This window comes from Eleutherodactylus coqui, chromosome 2 (assembly GCF_035609145.1).
Source record: "Eleutherodactylus coqui strain aEleCoq1 chromosome 2, aEleCoq1.hap1, whole genome shotgun sequence".
Classification (NCBI taxonomy): Eukaryota; Metazoa; Chordata; class Amphibia; order Anura; family Eleutherodactylidae; genus Eleutherodactylus; species Eleutherodactylus coqui.
This window is the reverse complement of record NC_089838.1, coordinates 83,857,202-83,870,169: the sequence shown is the minus strand read 5'-3', so window position 1 is coordinate 83,870,169 and position 12,968 is coordinate 83,857,202. Positions and strand designations below refer to the sequence as shown.

Sequence of the window (12,968 nt, the reverse complement as noted above, 5' to 3'; positions counted from 1 at the left end):
ATCAATTTGTCTCTCTTGCATATCATATGTAGCAATAGAGAGGACAGGCGATATATGAATATTTTAGCATGCATTTCCCACTGAGCATAGAATATAAAATGGTTTATGCTGTGGAAGGATGCAAGAGCTCAGTCTAGAAATCACAGGTCTAGGAAATGCTTCTTGGGCCAATCTATACATGCTAACCCTGCGAGTCTTGTGAGCGACAACCCACAGGAGAAACTAGACTGAACGCTGTATCCACGTGAGCCTAATCATATTTTGCCTTGATGGAGCTAGCAGCAGTTAAGCAGGCCACTTACCTGAAGAACACTCACTGCAGATGAACTTTCCCTGAGGCATGTAACTCAAACCAAGGCACTGCAAGTGAAATGCTCCGCAGCACTGAGCTTCACACAGCAGCAGCTCTCCTGGCTTCTCACACACCTGTAGAAATGAGGACATTCTACAATATCACCACAATGAGGCAATATACATATATACGGGATTGGCTCTCCAACAGTACAGTAATTCACTAATGTAAAGGCGTTTGCCCATCTAATAGTATAGCATAACACTACGATCGGTAGGAGTCCGACCTCAGATCATGAGAATGAGGCGCTTAAGTGAATGGGAGCCGTGCTACACTTGGGGAAAACCTGAAAGGAATGATATAAAAATGCTGTTGCTGCTCATTTAAGGCCTTCCCATACACAGACAAGAGTCATTTAAAAGCTGCAGGACCGGAAGACTTATCTTGTGGGAGGCCCCCCCCATACATGTCGAGGGAAAGAACTATCGGCCATGTTGAATTCGAACTTTGTTTCTCCCCATGATTAATCAGCACCAAAAAAAAGCTATTTGGCTGCTTTTGCCCCTGTTCCTCACATAAAGCAAATAAACGCTCAGCCAAGCCATCTTAAGGGAAGTTGCAGAAAATGGCTCTCAGCCAATTGAGCGTTAATCTGATAACTATTGAGGATGTATGTGCACCTTTTCGCTAAGCATCGGGGTTAGAATAGTTAAAGGCTACACACCCCCTTTAATATATTATTTAATCTTGACCATAACAATAGTAAATGAGAAACATAAAAGCAATCCCCTCTCTACATAGGCTTTTAGGGGTGCTGAATGCTCAATAGCATCTTACAATACTATGATTGGAATCCGATTAAAAATTGACCCCGAGAAGAGCATAAACTCTCAGATGCGTCTTGGAGTATACCTGACACACATTCTCCTTCATGGCAGCTCCTCCACCACCCCGCTCAAACTGGGACTTCTTTGAGGTAGATCCATGTTCAAGGTCCAGTCCTTCTTCAGCTGTGTCACTTGGACTGGCTGCACCATTCTCATGGAAGTCTCTCTATGTACACAATACACAGGTACAGATAAAACATACCAAAGCCTAATTTGTTCAAAGTGCTTTACGATCAAAACTGGCAATAAAAATTAAATAAATAAATAAAAAAAAACACACATTAATACAGGGACTACACATGACTGAAAAAGCAACTTAACTTACCTCAGAGTTTGAAGATTCCCGACGCATCAGGCTATTTGCCTTTCTAAATTTGCCAGCAAGTCTTAGTCGTTTTTGTCTCTTCCGGTTTTCAGATAGCCTGGTGGATGCTGAAAAATACAGGTGACCTTGATGAGCCAGAATCAGTGTTTTATGTACGGACATTAGAATTTTATTGCCCTGCCGAAGATCATAATAGCCATAGAAAGATGAAAAGGTCAATGTATCCCACAGGGTCAGTGCTTGCACTTATTTCAGGTTTACTACCACACTAGATACCATCATGTCCCTCTCACATCAAATCTTTTGACCCTTTCATGACCAGGGGCATTTTGATGACCAAAGCAACATTTCACATACTGGAATGCTGAATTTTAAAAGGGGAATTTAAATTTTAACTTTAGGAGTAACTATTTTTTGTCAGAACACAGAACTTCCTTATCCTTGTACATCATACCGAGTGATCAAGTGGCAGAAACAGGAAAGAACAAAGTTTTGTTTCCTAAAAGTATTTAGTTCAATCTACAATATTTATCCCAAAAATAAATCCTCAAATTGTCCTAGGCATAGTGATGCCAAATGAGTGCACAGTGTCCTGAGTAGTGAGAGGGGGGCTATGGCCGTCTCAGAAGATCAAAGAGGTCTTCCAAATTTTGTCTCCAGGACCAGTGAGTTACTTTAATACTTAACCCCTTAGTGACAGCCCTATCGTAAAACTACGTCCTGCTGTTGCAGGACGTGTATGGAGGGAGGTAGCGGCGCTATCTCCCTCCATACAGCGCGGGCATCAGCTGTTTATTACAGCTGACACCCGCGGGCAATAGCCGCACTCGGCCGTTCAGGGCTATTAACCCTTTAAATGCCGCTGTCAATTCTGACAGCGGCATTTAAATCGCCCGAACGCTGTTCGGGGGTCCCGCACGGCCCCCCCACGGTGAGATCGGGGGAGCCGTGCAGGTGTCATGACAGCCGGGGGCCTAATGAATGGCCCCAGGGCTGCCTTAGCAGACTGCCTATCAAGCCATCCACACAGGGTGGCTTGAAAGACTGCCTGTAAAAAAGCAGTATGACGTAATGCTATAGCATTACGTCATACTGCAGAAGCGATCAAAGCATCGCATGTTAAAGTCCCCCAGGGGGACTTCAAAGTAATGTAAAAAAAAAAAAAAATCAAAGTTTTTTTAATTGTTAAAAAAAAAAAAAAAAAAAAAAAAGTTATAAAAGTTTAAATCACCCCCCTTTTGCCATATCTATTATTAAAAAATCAAAATCATAAAATCAAAATATGTATTTGATATCGCCGCGTCCGTAACAGTCCGATCTATCAAAGTAGTGCATTATTTTTTCTGCACGGTGAACGTCATCCGGAAAAAAAAAATAAAGAACGCCAGAAATGCATTTTTTTAGTTACCCTGTCTCCCAGAAAAAACGCAATAAAAAGCGATCAAAAAGTCGTATGTACTCCAAATTGATACTATCGGAAACTTCAGGACATCCCGCAAAAAATGAGCCCTTGCTCAACTACGTCGACGAAAAAATAAAAAAGGTATTGCGCGCACAAAATGACCGAAGAAAATAATTGAAAAAAATTAAATATCTTAAAAAAAAAAAAAATTTAAAGTACCACAGTAAAAAAAAATACTATACAAGTTTGGTATCGTAGCAATCATACTGACCCATAGAATAAAAATATCAGGTCGTTTTTGTTGCAATTTGTGTGCTGTAGAAACAGGACGCACCGAAAGATGGTGGAATGTCGTTTTTTTTCCATTTCTCTCCGCTAAGAATTTTTAAAGGTACAATAAATAGTGCCATTGAAAAATACAATTCAGCCCGCAAAAAACAAGCCCTCATACAGCGACGTCGATGGATAAATTAAGGAGCTACGATTTTTTAAAAGGGAGTAGAAAAAAATAAAAATGGAAAAAAGCTCCGTCACTAAGGGGTTAAAGGCTCTGAAGAACAGTATGGAGCCACATGTGATTTTCTAAAGTTACAAATCACTAATATATTGTATAGTCTTGGAACAGTTTAAATGAGCTCTACTATTGCTATATGTTCCTAAATTTCTATTTTTTCAACTGTAAAACCAAAAAGTGATTGGAAAATATAATATAACATTTGTTTTGCTCAGGCGGTCATACCTGCTCGGTACCTCATACGTTTCAGGGAGCTTTTCTTGAGAGTGACGGATGCAGAAGACTGAAAATAGAATAGATTATAAATTAAGTGAAGGGAAAAACAAACAGAAAAAAGAAAACAGAACAAAAACAGAAAAGCCACCATGAGGGCTGTTTTAAATAATGGTTGTTTTTATGGCAGTCTCTGAGCCAAAGAAAAGGATCGAATCAGGAAAGAGAATTAGAAGCTCATCCTTTATATTTCCCATTCCCTTAGAACCCACTTCTGGCTGTTGCTAAAAGTTTTTTTTTCCCCTTGCTTACTATAAAATCTCTCTTGCCACGTTCATTGGGGGGCACAGCCAAAGACTGTGGGTGTAGCTGTTATTAGGAGGCTGATACTAAGCAAAAGAGTTAGCACCTCCTACCAGCACCAATCTAATCAGTTGGTATGCAGGCAGTACGAGAAGCTGCGCAGAATGAAAACCGTGAACAATTAAACAGTAGAACACCATTTGCGACACCTGGAACAAATGTTCTCGGACAGTCATAAGGCCTTATCTCAGACAATCGAAAATCACGAAGAGGGTCGGAGTGCCTAAAGGCACACGTCTGAGACAAGTTCACAGAGAACTAACTAAATCCAACTTATGGAGAGCACGTGCCTTCAGGTGAGAGTCTGAAAGACAGAAAGAGGGTAGAACAAATGTCCTCCTGGATATGGATTCCACCTTTGACAAGGTGTGCACAGGACAGAGGACCACCTTGTCCTGAAGCAGTAGGGTGAAGGGAAGCTCGGCCAACAAGACTATGAATTTGAAGACCCGGGGAATGGAGGTAACCGCCACCTTGCAGGCCAGGATGGAAGCTAGGATGTTGAGCAGAGGCTTGAGGGGATGCAAATGTAAGGAGTCTAGAACCAGATTAAAGGTCCCAAGGCAGAACTGGAGAATGGTAGGGATGGGTGAAGTGCACAATTACCTGTACGAAAGTGTGCATGACACTGAAAAAGAATAAAGGCGGCAGATATCTGACCTTTCTCCAGGAAGGCTTTGACATGGGCTTGGGACTCAGTTCTTTAAAAGGACCAGTAGTTGGGACAGAGAAAAGCACAAGGGATGAACTGTTGTTCACACCAGAGGAAGAAAGCATTTCACTCTCGATGGTAAAGCTGAGAGGATGAGGCCTTCCAAGCCTTCAGTATAGTCTGGATAACGAATTCCATAAAACCACGGGCTCCGAGCATTGCGGCTTTAACTGCCATGTCGTTAAATGAAGAGTGGCTAAACTCTGATGGAAGAGGGGTCCCTGTAAGAGAAGATCGTATTGAAGGGGGAGGTGCCACTGGGAGTTGATGAGTAGTTTGACCTGAACTGCGTATCAGGCTCGTCGAGGTTAGTCTGAAGCCACCAAGACCACTGGAAGACCTTCCAGTTTCATCTTTTTGAGTCGTCAAGGGATGAACGGGAATGGAGGAAATACGTAGGGAAGCTTGTCCACTGAATTACAAGGGCATCCACCACTCAAGCTCGTGAGTCCCGCAACCTGGACAAAAAGGTTAGAAGCTTGCAATTGATTCCGGACACAATCATGCGATGGCTGGGAGACCCCATCTGTGCAAAGGTCTCAAAACAAGTCAGGATGCAGTTCCCATTCTCCCGGGTCAATACTCGCACTGCTGAGAAAATCGGCTAGGCCGTTGTCCATGTCCGATATATGGACTGCTTATATCACTGGGAGTTGGGCTTCCGCCCGTACTAGTATTTTTTCTGCTTCCGCCCTGACTGCTGTACTGCAGGTGCCCCCATGATGATTTAGGTACATGAACACCAACTCGTTGTCCATTGGGACACGGACTGGGAAACCCAGTAAGCTGTGGTGCGAAATGATGGATCAAGAGTAGTATGGGCTGAAGCTCCAACACATTTATTAAGATGGACTTTCCCTTGAACTTTCCAAAATCCTTACGCTGTGAGGTTTTGTAGTGTACCTCCCCGTCTGTGGCGAGTACCATCCATTGAAGTGTCAGAAAGAGTCACCCCCAGTGAATTTAAGGGGAATCCAGCCACTACTGCAAGAAGAGTCGACGCATCTGAGGTAGATGTTTTAATTAATAGAGTGACCATCCATCGAGAGAGGATTGTCCACTGGAGAGGTTGGGAGTGAAATTCGCCGAAGAGAATCCCCTCGAGTAAACAGACAATCAATCCCAGGACTCTCATGCAATGCTGAATAGGGATAGGATTCTGTGTCTGCAAGAAGCACACCTGCACCTAGAGGCAATAAAGTTTCTGCAATGGAAACAAAACATGGTTACAAACTGTGTCGGAGGCAAGGCCGAGTAAAACCCAGACGCCAAGATAAGAAGAGGGACTACTTTGGGTAGTTAATTCACTCCAACAGGGACAGAGAATGTCCAGGGTGATCTGGAGACTCTCCAGAGCGGCCAATCATGAAGGCCACTTCACCAGAATTAACTCAAGATAGGGGATAGCTGCAATCCCCTAGTAGTGCAGAAGAGCCATCATTAACATCAGGACTTTCATGAACACCCAGGAAGCCATGGCCAACTTTAACAGCAAAGCCACAAACTGGTAATGTTCAGATTGAACTGCGAAGCTGCGATAACACTGCTGCGCTTTGCAGATGGGCACATGTAGGTATACGCCTTGATGTTAACAGACGAGAAGAATTTCCCTCCTTCCATGAAGGCAATTACAGACTTCAGTGACTCCATGCAGAAATGACAGACTTTTACATATTGATTCAGTTTTCTCAAATGCAGAACGGGGCGTACGGATTCGCCCCCCTTTGGTACCATGAAAAGATTAGACTAAAACCTTGTGAAATGCTTTGCTTGGGAAACCGGAATGATGATACCCTGGGCAAAAAGAAGCATATGACCTGACCCGAGGCGTTGATGCATGAAGTAGACAGAAACGGTCAGGAGAACAGTTAAACTATGGCATAGACTTCCAGACATCAGCATCGGAGATGTGGCTCACCCGGGCGTTTCAGAATCGAGAAATTGGAAAGTAAGATGACGCTAGTGATTCAAGAGGACTGTTGCAAGTGAGATGGCCTAGACCGCTTTTTGGGTTTTCCACAGGAGGAGTCTTTGGTGGATGAGTCTTCTCCTTCGGGATGGCTTGTTTAGCAATTACGGTCTTCAATATTTTAGAAACGTCCAGGCAGCCTGTGACAGAGGGCACCCGTTCCGGCTTAGCAGTCAACTGGGTTAGGGCGGACCAGTAGATGGATCACTGGTAGCCTGTTTTGATGGAAGGCAATTAGCACAGAGCGGTTCAGACTGTCCACATGACAATTTGGCATTACAAAGAGAACGTGTGAAGTGCGTGGTTCTAGCCATGGTCTGTCTTGAGCCTAGGTTCAGACATGGTGTGACTGTGATAGGCCTGCTGCTTGAGCTGTTGTAGAGGAGAGAGAGATAAAGGAAGCTATATGCCAGGTAGAGTAAAGATCATACGTGCAGAACCACAGGTCACAGCAGTGAAAAGGGATGGATTAATACATGGTCCTGCAAGCACTCTCCACCCCCCATCTCCTCCTGAGCGTGGCCCACAAAGCCGCAAAAGGACAGCATAGAAGACCTGACCAATGCCGCAAATGGTAGTAAGAAGCACGGTACACTTTAATGCTGTGGGTTGCCAAAGGAGAAGACAATGATCATGGCATGACGCCCAATTAGGTGACAAAATGCATTTGAAAGTCGGCAGAGGGAGCGGAGCACTGGACAAGCACAGAACTCCCACCAGGCAAGTGGCATAACCCCTATGAGGAGGAAGGGTGCTGCAGGGAAAATCAGCATGTAGCGGACTTGCAACTGGAGATTGGGAAGAGGAGGAGTCAGAGGTTGTAGGGCTATGGTAGCGACATGGGAGCACCGCCACAAAGGGTGGTGGTGAAAGATGGTTTCTGAATACTTACCGGGATGCTGACGGTGTTCCAGTAGCGTACGCCCCTAAGCTTGCGAACCTTTGGGGAGGGAGGGAGTGCTCCGGTGAATGGAGAAGGGGAGCTCACAGTCCACTTAGTCTGTGGATCATGTTTCCTCCTCTTCTGAAGGTAAGGCATACAATAGGGTGGTTGACTCCATGCAGTTAGCAGTCCTGAGTGGGGTAACAGGAAAAGTCTAGTGCTAGCCCTGCATTCTGAGTCCAGAAGGGAATCCCCAATTGAAAACCCGCGAAGGAAGAGGTCTGCTTCCTACAGAATTAAGCTAAAACTTATTAACTTGGTGCCTGCAGCAGAGGTATAGCTGGTAGAAAGCGCTAACACTTTCGCTTAGTGTCCGCCTTCTAGTAGCAGCAGCTATACCCACGCTCTTTGCCCCCCCCCCCCTTCCCCACCCAATGACATGGAACAAAAAAGGGCTGTGGCGGGAAGGGGTTAAGTACATTGCCTTTAAGATAAATGACATACTCTTACTATATATAAAAACATTTATTACATTAGAATTGAAGCAGACTACCTTAGAGTGAATGAAATTATTTTCTTCTTCTTCCTCCTCCTCCTCCTCCTCCACTTCCTCTTCTTTAAGGCCAAGCTGTTCATCCAAGTCATCAAATTCACACACTCTGGGAATCAGCTTACTTTTGCGTCTGCTCCTACATTGTGCTTTAGTTTGAAAAAAAAAAAAAAAATCCTTGAGATTAAAAATTAAATTTAAAAAATGTACATATATTAAGGGTGCTTTTACAAGGGACAACCTGTCAGGTGCAGATGCTTTTACACTGGAACGATCATTGCTAATGAATGGAGGTAGAGCAGACGGGAGATAATTTTGGCCCACCCGCTTCCATTCACAGGAAATTGAGATTTATTTATTTTTTACTTTCACTTTCAAATCAATCCCATGATGCATCAGCATACCATTAACTAAGGTCTATACCATTTTTGCCTGCTGGGGGAAGAGGGGGAGGAGTTTAATTATTATTACCTTCTATATTTACGTAAGTAAGCTATAGGCCACAAGTATACAGTCAGGAGGCTGAGCTGTGATCTCCTTTATTATAACTGATTATCAGCAGCAAGTGTGATAGGAGTGTGTTCCATCTTTTATGCAGTTTCTATGGTAGAATTCATGCAACAGCTTAACAGAGACTGACATTGACTACAGTAGTTTCAGACAGCATACAACCAAGTGAATCTGAGCTGGTCAGATGAATCATGCACTGTCTACAGGTAATGCGGACCGGACAGCTATTGTATCTATGCTCTTCACCTTGCTTTGACTCAGAAGCTTCTGCCCCTCTATCAGGTTGCTCAGAGACATCTGAAGACAATGATGGACTAGTGATCTCGGTTTTAATTGAAGAAACATTGAAAGAAACTCTTGGAGAATCATCCGTATCACAAGCCGACTGCTCTTCAGTTTCCTTAATTCGTTCCCTATTACGTGGGCGACCGACCCGACTTCTGTCTTTGGTGACTTCAGACTGTTAAAAAGTACAAAAGTAAATAGAAAACCATAATGTTGCATTTTTGATATCATACAGGCTGGCTCCACACGGGCAAGAAAATCGTGCGATTTTTGTGCGATTTTCTCCTAATGCTATTATTGACAGTAAAAAAAAAAAGCAGAATATGAAACCAATGATTTACAATGGTTTAATCACATCTGCGATGTTTTCACTGATGTGATGTTGAGGGATAAAAAAAAAACGTGGCTTGCTCTATCTTGCTACGCTGTGCTTTCTTTTATCTCTCATGTATTCCTATGGAGGCTTCTTTTTATCGCAGTGCTACAAATGCGCATTTTGATGCGATTTTAAACATTACAAAGTCCCATTGACTTATACGATTAAAAAAAAAACAAAAAACGTGTGAATTTGTTGTGGGATTTTATTGCAGGCGGCAGCCATGCGAGATTATTCTCCCAAAATAAAAAAAAACAAAAAAAACAAACATCGCCGACGGAGCCAACCTCCGTTATTGATCATGAGGCTACATTAACAATAACCACTAATGCTTTTGTCTTTTTTTAGGAGTTTCTCTCAAAAGTTTGATTTAACCTAAAAGTAATATAAAGCATGGCAAGGAAAACATACCAGAGCCATTTAATAAAGGGAAAAAATGCAACCACCGCCATGTTTGGCTGCAGTATTGGTATACCCACGAACCGCTCTCGGACCGTACAGATCATGGGCATTGGTAAAACAGTAAGAGAAATACACATTAGACCTGTCAGAATGCCCCATCTAGAGAAGCGCATGAGTCACGGAGATCGCAAATAACACTTTTAAAGAGCCCCCGTCGTCTCTCCAGAACGATCTGTTTCAGGAAATACTAGCAACTTCAGTTAGCACCCATTAGGGCGCTTTAACACTTGCTCTGGAGAAACCACTTTCCTGCTCTGTTTAGGGAACAGGGAAGGAGAATCCTCGCAGTCAAATGGTTCAGTTTATGGATGGAACCAAACAGTGCCAGGCGGGCTCCATTGACTATAATGTAGTCCGCCCGCTTTCCAGTTTTGATAGATACCGGTTCTAGTATTTGCAGCCGGATCTGCGACCGGAGGTTCCAACGCAGATGTGAAACCACCCTTACTCCTCCCATTATAAACTAGGTGTTAGCATTCCCCCTGTCAAAGAGGCATGTACCTACAACACTGGTTGGACAGTTGGGTGGACATGGACATCCGGAAATGGCAAATACCCACATGCCAATTAATGCATACGTTTCCAGTAGAGAACAAAAATGTAATTTGGATGATAGAGGGGTTTACCAGAGACGAGGCTACAGGCTGCTTGCAATTGCGTTTCTTTGGAGTGCTGGACGTCCAATGCTCATCTGCATGATTTAGGGCTCTCTTTTTTGATTTTTTTCTGTGTCTCTTACCCCAACTTGTCCCTGAAGACAAATACAAAAGGTGTAAACATTTCTTCATCAGTAATCATTCCGCTACGTGAATTACACACCGACTGCTTTTAGGCTACAGCTTCACAGCAACTTTCGATTGCGCAACCTCAATGTACCGTATAGTGGGAGAGGCTGCAGCCATACACACGAGATAGAAGTGACAAGAACAGCTGGATTATATACTGAAACGGTGAGAGATGAAAGTACGTATAAGACTGCCTGTCCACAGGTGCAGGAGCCGCCCGCCCGCAAGCGGAGAATCGCTATGATTCTCTGCTCGTGGACAGGGGGGCTGCGCTTTTCATAGCGTTGCTATGGAAAGCGTTCACTGCGTTCCCCACGGCCTTATTATCGCCGCGGGGAATGCAATGCAAAAATGCCCGTGGACAGGCAGCCTTAGTGGAGAGGGAAGAAAAGAAAGAAAAACCCAAAACAAAAAAAAGTGGAGTCTCAATATCACAATATAAAATTACAAAGCATAAATAATAAAAACAAGTGAAAATAAAAACAATTGTTATACAACAAGAACAGCAAACATGGTCTATATATTTATATTATGTTCCTTTCTTCTCTCGCCACTTAGAGCTAATGCCCACGAACAGATTTGTACCGCGGTTTCTGCGCTAGAATAACACAGCCATTACGTTCCACTGAACTGAATAGCTTTACAGCCAGCCAATGCCGACATGCGTTAATTTTACTGCGGATTTACGCGAGCAGTAAAAAAAAACGCGTCATGTTCTATTTCCCGCGGACGTACACTGCAGGAGGACTCCATCAAGGCTACATTGATATATTCCGCGATCAGCAGCGGCTGTGATTTGTTTACAATCCTGGTATTCCCGCGGGCGTATCCCGCGACAGCCGTGGGCATGCGCCCTTAGGCCCCCTGCGCACAGCACAGACGGATTCTGCATGCGGAATCTGCACAAAAATGGAGCATGCTGCGATTTTTCCCCCACTTGTGGAAATTCGCAATTGGTTACCACCAGTGTGCAGGAAGAAACGATTTCCCATAGCATGCTATGGGCGGTATTTGTTGCGGATCCACGGTGCCGACGCCTGCTGCGGATTCCACAGCATATATCCGCCCGTAAGCACGAGGCCTTATATCAACTTTTACCTATCATTGTCTCAGTATTTAATCCAGCTGAACTAATCAAGGGGTTTTGCCCCAAAAAGCATTTTCCTGTGCTGGTTCTCTCATATTAAAAAGCAACTTTCATAATGTAACGGGCACTTTCCTTCGCATCTGGTGGACTTGTTCGGGCATTAAGCTTATTTTTTGGAAATATATCCTAGATATCCACGGCAGATGCTTGGTTAGACGCCTTGAGTATAGGTGGGCAGCCCTGTTGTGTACCATTACATATACTGAAAGAGGGAGAGAGGACACCACAGGGGCTTCATACAAAATGTATTCGTGTCCTCATGACCGGACTAAGACCAATCTGTCTTAATACGGAGTAGTGGAAAGGCCAAGCTACCCGATCAAACAGCTTCTCCGCATCTGTCGATAACAGACAAAAGGAGGTGTTTGACTAAAGGCCCATTTAGACACAACGATTATCGCTCAAAAGCCATCTTTTGAGTGATAATCTTTGTGTGTAAGTAACTGCACGGACACCGTGCAGTTTTCGTTACCCCGTCGCTCATCGTTGTCTTTCAGCACGCTGAAAGACAGCAGGATACAGCTGATACTATTGTTTCAGCTGTATCCCGCTCCCTGATAACAGGCTAGGTATGAAGAACAAAACGGTCCAGCTCTGTTCTCCATACCTGGCATGGAGCGCTCAGCTGTATAACAGCCGGGCGTTTCGTGCAGAAAACATCTGGATGCAGAAGACAAGAGGGGACACCCTGCTTGTCTTATTCATCCTCCGCTCCGAGCGCTCAGCTGTATAACAGCTGGACGCAGAAGACAAGCGGGTCACCGCGCATGTCTTCTGCATCCTCCGCTGGCAGTGCAAGGTGATCGCTCATCTTGAGAGATCATCTTGCACTGAAAATGACACAACAATGAAAGCTCAAAAGTCACTTGAGCGACATCTTTTGAGTGATTATCGTTGTGCCTAAATGGGCCTTTAAGCATTGTGGATAGTGATCATGTTTGCCCTGTCCCTACGACACATCAAAAGTTTTTACAAAGCAGTATCTTACTTTTAGAAAAATAGCTGTCAGCCAAATAAGCGTTCGGCTGGTATTTTAAGCTGGCTACATGGAAAAATGTTAGGAAACAGAATATTGCTATATCAGCACTTCCTACTAAGGCCTCATGTCCACTAGGAAATTTGGGCCCGCGCGCATTCTCCATGCAGAATCCTGCAGTGGGACCCTCCTTTCCCGCGGACATGAGGCCTGAAAAAAGATTTAACTCACCTGTCTGGACGCTGCGGGTTCCCCGTCGCGGCCGGATCTTTTTTCCCTCTGCCCGACGCATGCGCCGTGCACTCTTTTTTTCTTTT

The 12,968-nt window shown here is 44.1% G+C and overlaps 1 protein-coding gene across 2 annotated transcripts in view; it reads right to left on the bottom strand.

The window, feature by feature from the left end:
• NSD1 (nuclear receptor binding SET domain protein 1) overlaps positions 1 to 12,968 on the bottom strand; it is a 57,425-nt gene that overhangs the window by 23,446 nt on the left and 21,011 nt on the right. For both annotated transcript variants that reach the window (XM_066591149.1, XM_066591150.1), the window contains exons 6-12: positions 10,370 to 10,494; positions 8,867 to 9,080; positions 8,114 to 8,259; positions 3,646 to 3,703; positions 1,505 to 1,611; positions 1,205 to 1,345; positions 303 to 426 (exon numbers count right to left, since the gene is read on the bottom strand). In XM_066591149.1, coding sequence (XP_066447246.1) covers positions 303 to 426; positions 1,205 to 1,345; positions 1,505 to 1,611; positions 3,646 to 3,703; positions 8,114 to 8,259; positions 8,867 to 9,080; positions 10,370 to 10,494 — 915 coding nt within the window. The remainder of the gene's footprint in view (positions 1 to 302; positions 427 to 1,204; positions 1,346 to 1,504; positions 1,612 to 3,645; positions 3,704 to 8,113; positions 8,260 to 8,866; positions 9,081 to 10,369; positions 10,495 to 12,968) is intronic.